General features: G+C 43.2%; 1 protein-coding gene across 2 annotated transcripts in view; it reads right to left on the bottom strand.

Moving 5' to 3' along the window:
* The window catches only part of CEP85 (centrosomal protein 85), a 43,997-nt gene that overhangs the window by 6,810 nt on the left and 24,962 nt on the right, over window positions 1–12,225 (bottom strand). For both annotated transcript variants that reach the window (XM_040229594.1, XM_040229595.1), the window contains 5 exons: window positions 11,685–11,870; window positions 5,057–5,209; window positions 4,687–4,841; window positions 3,199–3,313; window positions 2,236–2,286 (listed from right to left, as the gene is read on the bottom strand). In XM_040229594.1, the coding sequence (XP_040085528.1) occupies window positions 2,236–2,286; window positions 3,199–3,313; window positions 4,687–4,841; window positions 5,057–5,209; window positions 11,685–11,870 (660 nt within the window). The remainder of the gene's footprint in view (window positions 1–2,235; window positions 2,287–3,198; window positions 3,314–4,686; window positions 4,842–5,056; window positions 5,210–11,684; window positions 11,871–12,225) is intronic.

Genomic DNA, 12,225 nt, shown 5'->3' with positions numbered 1-12,225 from the left:
TGAGGAGCTCACAGCCAAATGCCCTTGACAACTGTTGTTGTTTAGTCACCAAGATGTGTCCCACTCTTTTGCCAGCCCATGGACTGCAGTCTGCCAGGCGCCTCTGTCCATGAGAATTTTGGAGTGGGTTGCCATTTCCTTCTCCAGGGGATATTCCCAAACCAGGGATCGAATCTGCGTCTCCTGCACTGGCAAACGGATTCTTTACCACTGAGCCACCAGGGAAGCCCTGTATATTGAATGCTTTTGACAGAGATGAGAAAGAGGACACAACTGAAGCGACGTAGCAGCAGCAGCAGAGGGCATGCTGTCACCTAATCTAGTTATGTATATGTGTGTGTATGTGTTTAGGAGTGGTCAGGATCAGGAGAGGGAGGTATAGACTTGTTATCTTTTGCCTCTCATTCTGTTCATTCCAATTTCCCTCTGGTTTTGAAACTGATTTGGACAAATAAAGTATAAATAATATTTCTGAGCTTTTCCATTTTAATAAAAAATTAAATAGCCAAGGAGAACATCTCACCACCACGAAAGACCCAAAGTGACCATTTTGAATCCACCTAATTCCAACAAATTCACCTGACATTTTAATTTGTCTTAGAAGTCTCATCATGGGTAAATATACATTTAAAATGTTGTGGAGGGCTTCCCTGGTAGTCCAGTGGTTAATACACCTTGCAATGCAGGGGACACTGGTTCAATCCCTGGTCCAGGAAGATCCCACATGCCCTGGGGCAGGTGAGCAAGCCCCTGTGCCACAACTGCTGAAGCCTGCGCACCCTAGAGCCTGTGCTCTGCAACAAGAGGGGCCACTGCGATGAGCAGCCTGCACACTGCAGCAAGAGAGCGGCAACCAGTTGCTCTGACTAGGGAAGGCCCTTTCAAAGCAACCAAGACCTAGCGCAGCCAAAAATAAATAAATAAAATGTTGTCAAGAGTTCCAGGAAACATACTTTGAGATACATTAAAAACTGCTAAAATCTTGGGATTTTAAATGGATGTAGGGAATTCCCTGACTGTCCAGTGGTTAGGACATCCTGCTTTCACTGCCAAGGGCCCATGTTCAATTTCCAACACAGAATTAAGATCCTGCAAGCTGCACAGTGAGATCCAAAATAATAACAGTAATAAAATAAATGGATGTAAACATTCACTAGGCTTGACTATCTCTTTAGAGGACTTGAAATTTGTGAACTAAACAGACCCACATGATGGCAACGGTAGGACTGAGCTTTCCAGCTGTTCCTCGGTGGAAGTGCATTTCACCTGTTTTGGTATGAAAACCTCTTTTAGAATCCAAAGAGAACCTGTACCTACACTTTCTTGGAGAACCCAATTAAGGACACTCCCACTCTGGCCCAAAATAGAAACCAGGAATTGTCTTTAATTTCTGCAACAGACCTACCCTCCAGCCTTGCTTCTCTCCAACTGCCAATCTTCTTCCACACTCAAGTCTGAGCTGCAAACCTGACTACATCACACCTCAACGAAATGCTACAGTAGATTCCCATCACCTACCTAAAGAATAAAAGCTAACTTCACTGGACAGTCCAAGCCCTCCCATAGCCCACTTCTCCATCTGCCATCTTACTCAACACTAGCAAACGACTTGCAGCTCCATGCATAAACCCTGCTGTCACATGCCTTCGTGTTCCTACCCACGCTGTTCCTTCTATCAGAATTTCAATACCATCCTATGCTAGCTTCCTCATTGCCCGGCTAACTCCTCCTCCTTCTTCAAGCCTCATGGTCTCCAGAAACCCTTCCTTGATCTCCCCTACTTTCAATGATTCTTTTATGCTCCCCCAGGGTAATATGGATGCTCTCACTGTACTGTGCTGAATGAAACCCCTTCCCAAAAAGACTGTAGGCCACAAGCACTGATTTGATCTCATGCTTGTACCCCTGGATGCATGCTAAGTCACTTCAATTGTGTCTGACTCTGCAATTCTGTGGACCACCTGCCAGGCTCCTCTGTCCATGTGATTCTGCAGACAAGAAGACTAGAGTGTGATGCCACGCCCTTCTCCAGGGGATCTTCCTCACCCAGGGATCAAACCTGTGTCTCTTACATCTCCTGCACTGGCAGGCAGGTTCTTTACCACTAGCACCACCTAAGAAGCCCTAAGCTGGTACTCTTAACACAGAGCAAATTGCAGGGCAAAGAATAGGGTTGGTTGAATTCTAGAAATTCCATCAAGTCCTGCCCATCATGTCCCAAGGATACCAGCTCACCTGTACTTGTGAGTGCAACTGATCAATCTTCTGCTGTTGCCTCTCCACAATCTGAAAGGCAAAGTTATCAAGGACGATTGCAAGCACATGCTAATAGTGGGGCCAGATGGCAAGAGGCTGCACTAAGATCTGCAGTTTGACTATTATCTCAACTATTATCTACAGCCAATTAATAGTGAGAACAGAGTGAAAACAAGAAATATAAACCAGAATCCCTATCCTGGCTACTTAGCTTCACAGTCCTGTGCTCCAGGCACAGAGGTTTAAACAAAGAGGAACGCAATGCGGAAGACCTATGACTAACATGGGGAAGTCAGGTGGAGAGACACCTTCACCCTGATGACTGTCGGCCAGGAGAATCAACTTCATATACAGCAAGTGTACCTTCTGGTTCTTAGGTAAAGGACACAACTGAAAATTCAGTTTAACGAAGCCAGTCCTGTTCAAGGCTGTGACAGTTTTTCATTTATAGCTTTGGTCCCACTGTTTAAGAAGGGAACCTAAACAGGTCCAGTGTCCTGTCCTATGAGACCCCAGGTACTCTCTGAATCGTTTCTGGGTCTTTTTTGCTGACCTTCAAACAAGTCTCTCTGGTAGGTCCTGGGCTCCTTCTTCTATGGTGAATTTGGGCCACCTCACTGGCTAAAACTCTGCTCAATGCAAGAGGTTTTGTAGAGGGCCTGAGCCATGAAGGAAGTGCACTAAGCTTCAGGGCACCATTTTGGTACATCTGAGTTTGGATATTCAGAGGCATGCCCTTCCCTAACTTTGCTTGCCAGTACTAAGGATGGCTATCTAAAATGTGAACTTATTATGCAGGGATGGCTTCTAGGAAAAGAGAATACAAACTCTGGGTAACAGATCCTAGGGGGCTTGGGGCCAGAAATTCATGGTTCCCTACCAAAACCCAATCTTCTGCTTCCTCTAAGCCTACCCCCTTACGGCCTGGACGCCCTCAGTCACCTTTCGAAGGGAATCACATTCCTTCTGCCAAGACTCCATTTCCACTTGGGGACCTTGTCCTTGTTGAGCTGGACCTTCTCCACTGGCATCTTCCACACACTGCTTATCTTGTAGGCTGAAAGACAGTAGCCTCTTCAAGAACTCTAAATCAGAGAGATGTGGCTTTGATTCCTGATACTGCTATTTACTAGGCAAGACAAGTAGGCCCTTCCAAGCCATAGCTGGGGATAATTGCTTAGGTCCGTTTAAAGTAGGGAATGCCACACAGAAGCTGCTTGCTCAGTATATGTTAGTTCCCTTCCCTAGAGGTCAGCATCTATACAATGTGCCAGCAATTCTTTACCTACCCAAGGCTTCTTTATTCTTTGTTTTGATATTTAAAAGTAAACATTCATCACATGTATTTAAATTACAAAAGTCACACATATAGGATAGAGAAATTTTAGAAAATACAAAAAAACCCCAAAAAGTCCTTTTTTCTTTGCACACCCAGTCTGGGACAGATCCAACTTTGTGCCCAAACCACAATCACTTTCATCATGGGCCATATGCTGAGATAAACAACAGGGTTACTGTGGTTGAATGTGGGATGAGAAATCCAATCCATCCTATTAAAAATTGGATTTGGTCCAAGAGGCTGTTGAAACACAGCCATGACATTTTTTCTGAAACTGCTATTAATATGGAAGAAGTTCCCAAGACATCCTGAGAGTACATTATAGCATCTTGTTTTGTTCTCAGAGCCTGCTGTGGCAATTGAGAGCAATCCCTAGGGCTAAGGAGAAGTAACAGATGCTCCTGGTAGCCTTCACAAGATTCACCATGTGGATAACCCTCAGTCATCAGCAACAGGATCTATTTCTGCAAATACAGATACTCACTTTCCAGTTTATAAAGTCCTCCCATTCATTCAACACATACCTTTTCAAAAATTATTGCCCAATACTACTATGATGCCAGGCACTGGGTTGGATCTTTCTAAAGAACAGTGGAAAACCCCACTGCACCTCTATACCACTCACATTCCATCTCAAAGACACAGTCCCTGCTCATAAACAGTTTTCCTATTACTTACAATCCAAAGAAAACAAAGCTCAGAGAAGTAAAGTGAGTTGCCCAAAGTTAAACAAGCAGTGAGTAGGGTAGCCAGGACCAGAACCTAGCTCTCTGCTTCTTTCTAAACCTCTCAGGGATATTTGGAGAGGACAATGACAACCCACTCCAGTACTCTTGCCTGGAAAATCTCATGGGTGGAGGAGCCTGGTAGGCTGCAGTAAAGGGGGTCGCGAAGAGTCGGACACAACTGAGCGACTTCATTTTCACTTTTCACTTTCATGCACTGGAGAAGGATATGGCAACCCACTCCAGTGTTCTTGCCTGGAGAATCCCAGGGACACGGGAGCCTGGTGGGCTGCCGTCTATGGGGTCACACAGAGTCGGACACAACTGAAGCGACTTAGCAGCAGCAGCAGCAGCAGGGATATTTACCTATGTCGGATGGAGGAGAAGTCAGCTTCCCTCTGTCTCAGGCTTTCCAGTTGAACCTCCTTTTCTCTGCAGGCTGCCTGGGTCTCCTCCAGCAAACTCTCCAACTCAGTCACTCTCTCCTGCAGCTCTGTGCTCTTCAACTCAGAATCCTTAAGCTGAGAGACAGAATTCCATGCTTAGCTCAACATGCAGGGAAGTCTTTGGATATATTTCAAAAACTTTGCAATTCAGTTGTGATGTCAGTCTGGACATGACTCCTTTGGGACTTTCCTTTCAGGACACCACAAGGTCACTGCATGCAGCAGAGGTTGAGAAAGCACCCCCCTACCACCCCCAACTTGCCCCAGGCATGCTTGGTCATTGCTGCTACCTGCTGGCTCTGTTTCTGATGGTCTTCCAGAGTGGGCAGGTCAGCCAGATAGCGCTCCAAGGTCTCAATACGCTGCTGCTTCTCCCGGTTCTGCTCGGATTCCTTCTGACATTTCTTTTTCAAATTATTAATATGTTTATCACGACCCTTGACCTATTGGAAAGAAATGTTAAGAATCCTTCTCCACTCACCCCTCTACCATCTTGAATGTTAACTATTTTTTTGAAGTGAACACTGTCTTTGACCTTAGGACTATAACTGTTTTCTACTACCATGAAGGCAGGAAGTTGAACAAATTTTTCCATTGGAGATTAGGACATAAAATGCAGAGTTATCACACCAGAACTTTCCATTCAAGGGCAAGGAAGAGGGGATTCTTGGGCAGTTTTCAAAACCTGGTAGCTCTACTGTATAATAAAAGAATTTCTCTGGTCTTTGTTCAAGTTCCTCGAGGTAACTTCTAAATTCTTAGAATATCCCAAATAATAAATGTGTATTTTGTTATTCACAGTGGACCAGTTCAGTTCAGTAGCAAAGAGTCGGACATGACTAAGTGTCCAACTCTTTGTGACCCCATGAAATGCAGCATGCCAGGTCTCCCTGTCGATCAGCACCTCCCAGAGTTCACCCAAACTCATATCCATTGAGTTGGTGATGCCATCCAACCATCTCATCCTCTGTTGTCCCCTTCACCTCCTGCCCTCAATCTTTCCCAGCAACAGGGTCTTTTCAAATGAGTCAGCTCTTCGCATCAGGTGGCCAAAGGATTGGACCTTCAGCTTCAACATCAGTCCTTCCAATGAACAACCAGGACTGATCTCCTTTAGGATGGACTGGTTGGATCTCCTTGCAGTCCAAGGGACTCTCAAGAGCCTCCAATACCATAGTTCAAAAGCATCAATTCTTCTTTGCTCAGCCTTTATAGTCCAGCTCTCACATCCTTACATGACCATTGGAAAAACCATTGCCTTGACTAGACAGACCTTTGTTGGCAAAGAAATGTCTCTGCTTTTTAATATGCTGTCTAGGTTGTTCATAACTTTCCTCCCAAGGAGTAAGCATCTTTTAATTTCATGGCTGCAATCACCATCTGCAGTGATTTTGGAGCCCCCCAAAATAAAGTCAGCCACTGTTTCCCCATCTACTTGCCACGAACTGATGGGACTGGATGTCATGATCTTAGTTTTCTGAATGTTGAGCTTTAAGCCAACTTTTTCACTCTCCTCTTTCACTTTCATCAAGAGACTCTTTAGTTCTTTGCTTTCTGCCATAAGGGTGGTGTCATCTGCATATCTGAGGTTACTGATATCTCTCGTGGCAATCTTGATTCCAGCTTGTGCTTCCTCCAGCCCTGCGTTTCTCACGATGTACTCTGCGTAGAAGTTAAATAAGCAGGGGGACAATATACAGCCTTGACGTACTCCTTTGCCTATTTGGAACCAGTTTGTTGTTCCATGTCCAGTTCTAATTGTTGCTTCCTGACCTGCATACAGGTTTCTCAAGAGGCAGGTCAGGTGTTCTGGTATTCCCATCTCTTTCAGAATTTTCCACAGTTGATTGTGATCCACACAGTCAAAGGCTTTGGCATAGGCAATAAAGCAGAAATAGATGTTTTTCTGGAACTCTCTTGCTTTTTCGATGATCCAGCAGATGTTGGCAATTTGATCTCTGGTTCCTCTGCCTTTTCTAAAACCAGCTTGAACATATGGAAGTTCACGGTTGACGTATTGCTGAAGCCTGATTTGGAGAATTTTGGGCATTACTTTACTAGCATGTGAGATGAGTGCAATTATGCGGTAGTATGAGCATCCTTTGGAATTGCCTTTCTTTGGGATTGGAATGGAAACTGACCTTTTCCAGTCCTGTGGGCACTGCTGAGTTTTCCAAATTTGCTGGCATATTGAGTGCAACACTTTCACAGCATTATCTTTCAGGATCTGAAATAGCTCAACTGGAACCCCATCAATTCCACTAGCTTTGTTCGTAGTGATGCTTTCTAAGCCACATGACTTCACATTCCAGGATGTCTGTCTCTAGGTGAGTGATCACACTATTGTGATTATTTAGGTTGTGAAGATCTTTTTTGTACAGTTCTTCCGTGTATTCTTGACACCTCTTCTTAGTATCTTCTGCTTCTGTTAGGTCCATGCCATTTCTGTCCTTTATTGAGCCCATCTTTGCATGAAATGTTCCCTTGGTATCTCTAAGTTTCTTGAAGAGATCTTTAGTCTTTCCCATTCTGTTGGTTTCCTCTATTTCTTTGCACTGATTGCTGAGGAAGGCTTTATCTCTCCTTGCTATTCTTTGGAACTCTGCTTTCAAATGGGTGTATCTTTCCTTTTCTTCTTTGCTTTTGCTTCTCTTCTTTTCACAGCTATTTGTAAAGCCTCCTCAGACAGCCATTTTGTTTTTTTGCATTTCTTTTCCATGGGGATGGTCTTGATCCCTGTCTCCTGTACAATGTCATGAACCTCCATCAGGCACTCTGTCTATCAGATCTAGTACCTTAAATCTATTTCTCACTTCCACTGTATAATCATTAGCCCTTTTGGGGCTGTGTCCATTTTGCTTTTATCAAAGGGATTTTGCTTTTATCATAAGGGATTTGGTTTAGGTCATACCTGAATGGTTTGGTGGTTTTCCCCACTTTCTTCAATTTAAGTATGAATTTGGCAATAAGAAGTTCATGATCTGAGCTGCGATCTGCTCCCAGTCTTATTTTTGCTGACTGTATAGAGTTTCTCCATCTTTGGCTGCAAAGAATATAATCAGTCTGATTTCAGTGTTGGCCATCTGGTGATGTCCATGTGTGGAGTCTTCTTTTGTGTTATTGGAAAGAGTGGTATTTGCTATGACCAGTGCGTTCTCTTGACAAAACTCTATTAGCCTTTGCCCTGCTTCATTCTGTACTCCGTGGCCAAATTTGCCCATTACTCCAGGTGTTTCTTGACTTCCTACTTTTGCATTCCAGTCCCCTACAATGAAAAGGACATCTTTTGTGGGTGTTAGTTCTAAAAGGTCTTGTAGATCTTCACAGAACTGTTCAACTTCAGCCTCTTCAGGGTTACTGGTCAGGGCATAGGCTTGGATTACCATGATATTGAATGGTTTGCCTTGGAAATGAACAGAGATCATTCTGTCGTTTTCCAGATTGCATCCAAGTACTGCATTTCGGACTCTTCTGATGACCATGATGGCTACTCCATTTCTTCTAAAGGATTCCTGCCCACAGTAGTAGATATAATGGTCATCTGAGTTAAATTCACCCATTCCAGTCCATTTTAGTTTGCCGATTCCTAACACGTCAACGTTCACTCTTGCCATCTGCTGTTTGACCACTTCCAGTTTGCCTTGATTCATGTACCTAACATTCCAGGTTCCTATGCAATATTGCTCAACGGACCAGAGCACACCATAAATGCATTTATGCTAATTAGATGACTCAGAACAGGAACTGATCACTACAAAAACCAATGGAGTTGAACCCAACTTCCTGCGAAAAGGGGACAAAGACAGGAGATTTGAGTTCAATCATGCCTACATGATAAAAATCCCAATTAAAAACTCTGGACACCAAAGCTCAATGGAACTTCCTGGTTGATGAACACATGCATGTGCTGGGAGGATGACAGGTTCTAATTCCAAGAGGGAAAAGGTATGGAAGCCCTGCTTTTAGGACTTTCCCAGACCTTGTCCTATTTGTCTCTAGGCTTATCATGATTTGTATAATAAAACTGTAATCTGTGAAATTACTGAACCTGAAGGTGTCATGGGAACCCCTGGATTTATAGCCAGTTGGTCAGAAATACAGGCAATCTAGGGAACCCAAAACCTGCAGTTGGCATCTGAAATAATAAATAAGCATAGTCTTTTGGGGGAATGTGTCCTTTAAACTTGTGGGGTCTGATGCTAACTCTTGAGTGGTTTGCATCAGAACTTAATTGCAAAAGTATATATAACCGTATAGGTAGTATAAATACAGCCCACCTGGTCTATTCTGATTCTTCTCTAAACACTTCATATGATATAAAGCTAAGCAATCATCTGGAAGAGCTAATGAGACTGTAAACTCCTTGAGAGGAGGGGCTGTGTCCATTTTGCTTTTATCAAATCCCCAACACACAGCACAATGCTTGGCACTAAGCAGGCAATCAATTAAGATTTGTTAAATGGAAACTTTTCTTACTATTATGGCTTTTTCTTTGGCTTATGAAAAAGGAAGCTGGAGATAAAGCAGGGAAAAAGGCAGATTTATTGATGCCAAAGAGGCTCAGGCCTAATTTGATCCAAAGACAACACAGTACTAAGAAGGATCCCTGGAAATCAGTTAAAAGCTTTACCCCAGGTACAATCTGTACCGTTCAAGCTCCATGTCATTTTCCAGATTCTGTCATCTTAATATGCATCAGAATCACGTGGGAAGCTTATTGAAAATGCTGATGGCCAACTCTCAATTAAAGAAATGGTAGGCCAGTCAGAGATGTTTATTTTTTCTCCCTTCCAAAATATTTCTAGAATGACAGGCATAAAATAAAATATCAATTTTTAAAAGGCAACAGAGGAGACAAAAGTATACAAGATAGGGTCTTCCATGATGGTTCAGTGGCAAAGAATCTGCCTGCCAATGGAAGAGTCTCGGGTTTGATCCCTGGTCTGGAAGATTCCACGTGCTGTGGAGCAACTAAGCCCCAGAGCCACAACTATTGAATCCATGCTCTAGAGTCCCAGAGCCACAACTATGGAAGCCTGCATGCTCTGGAGGCTATGCTTCATAACAAGAGAAGACAATGAGAAGTCACACTACAGCTAGAGTGTAGCTCCTGCTCACTCAACTAGAGAAAAGCCCACACAGCAACAGAAATGCAGCACAGCCCCGCAAAGACAGATAAAAAAGTATATGAGACAGTTCAAGATGCTTTCAGAACATGAAAGGGAATGGGAGGGACAGATGATTTGGAGCAGAGGAGTTATAATTTGCAGGAGTCACAGACTACTTGGAAGACAATGTGCCCTTCACAACCCGCAAGAATCCGTCTACTTTAAACACGAGATACCTGAGGCAGGGAGGTATCAGCCATAAACCTGGAAAATAGGGGAATTCACTGGAAGTCTATATTCAGGCTAGCTGGATATCATTCTCACCCTGGGTTTTCCCAAAAGGAGACTAGAGATTTATTCTTTGTGGAGAAATCAAATCAGAGAGAGCTCAGCTCAGGGGTATCAGTCATGGCAGAGAGAGACAGAGAATGAAGCACTGGGTTGAAAATAAGCATAAATAACAATCTATGTGTAGAACTATGGGACTTTAAATCTAATTTCCTTCTGTGTTGAGAACCCAAAGGCCAATAGCATTCCTGTCCCCAGCCTCCCCACCAGGCAGCAGGCTGAAGATTCTTTTCTAGAGAGAGTGAGATGAGACATCAGATAGACATTTAAGGGTTCCCAAGTGAAAAGGGAAGACTAAGTTTGATCATCCAATAGGGAAGCCCACCAGGCAACTTCCATGAACCCAGAGCTTCCATGCAATTTAAAAATACTATATTCTTAAATATGAGCACTCTTTCATTCAAGGATCATCAATCCTCTAACATGAAAGACACAAAAACAAAATAAGACCTGAAAGAAACACTACAGCAGATGCAGATATCCCAAAAGACATAATCAATATCATCAGAGAAAAGATATTGAATTCATGAAACAAAAACAGCAAAAAAATGCATTAAGTAAGAGAATACTATTCAGAAATACAGACGTATATGTCAGGAGTAAGAAAAGAGTTGAGGACAGCTAATTCTGTAGAGTGGGGCTGATATTGATATTGATATTGATGTTGATATTTGATAACATGCTGGTTATCTAACTTAGACACATGTATTTTGATTAAAAGTTTTTTTTCTTTTTTTTTTTTCAAACAAGCCTCTAAGTCTATGCTGTACTAATGGCACCAATATCACCTGGTAAGATTGTCAGAAATGCAAAATCCCAGGGCTGCCTCCCCTTCCAAAACTACTGAATCTGGATCTGTATTTTCATCAAGATCTCCAAATTATTCTTAAACACATTAAAGTTTAAGAAGCACTTCTCTAGCTGACTTTGATGCAAGTGGTCCAGAACTAAACATTATTAAACTGGTCCCCCAAGAATATCTATATTAGAGCAACCCGTGAACAGAACCAGAAGATTTAGCTCCTTCTATGAAAATCACTCTCAACCTGAGGCGATTCTAAGAGCACTGGCAAAAATGTAAAAACTCCCCAAATAGCTGCATATGTGGGATTCGTCACCTACTTTTTAGGTAGAAGTGAGAAGAAGTCACACTGAATGATGTACCACAGGTACATCTTGCAACAGTACCATTTGGTATGACTGGTCAGACTGGTTTTTCACCTAGGCCAGCTGGTTCCCCATCACAACCTGGGACAGTGAGAGATTATACACTGTCTGTGATAGTTTTGTGGAGATGAAGCAGATATGAAGGGTTCCATTTCAAACAAGCCAGTCCTGCATGAGAAGTCAATGTAGGGTGTTTCACCCAACTGTCTCCTCCAGGTTCCAAGAATAGTTTGGCAGGAAAGGGCTGACTGACAATTCTTTCGTGAATTAGAAAGCTATCAGCTCCTTAGCTCACCCTTTCTTCCTGTTTCTTCCCTTCCTCCGAATGCTTCTGCAGTGCCACTCTGAGTGACTCTCTGATGAGCTGAACTTCAGCTTCTGAAGCAGAGAGTTTCTTTTCAAGCTCGATCTTTTCTTTGCTCAAGGCTTCTGTCTTCTGTGCAAACTGTGCACGTAAGAAAGTGTTCTCTCGCTGCAATTCCTGCAGAAAGATTCGCAATATGTAACTGTTCCTTACCCTGAGAGTCCCATGTACTTTACTTATACCTAGCATACTTTGTGGTCGAGTATCAATTTTCTCTATGAATTTCTGCAAGCAGTGCTTCTCAAAGTGTGGTCCTAGGACTAACAGGGGCTTCCTTGATAATTCAGTTGGTAAAGAATCCACCTGCACTGTGGGACACCTGGGTTCAATCCCTGGGCTAGGAAGATCCCCTGGAGAAGGGAAAGGCTACTGACTCCAGTATTCTGGCCTGAAGAACTTCATGGACTGTATAGTCCATGGAGTCACAGAGTTGGATACAACTGAGCGACTTTCACTTTCAGGACTAACAGCT

Source organism: Oryx dammah, unplaced genomic scaffold (assembly GCF_014754425.2).
Source record: "Oryx dammah isolate SB20612 unplaced genomic scaffold, SCBI_Odam_1.1 HiC_scaffold_27, whole genome shotgun sequence".
Lineage (NCBI taxonomy): Eukaryota > Metazoa > Chordata > Mammalia > Artiodactyla > Bovidae > Oryx > Oryx dammah.
This window is presented reverse-complemented; position numbering and strand designations above follow the sequence as displayed.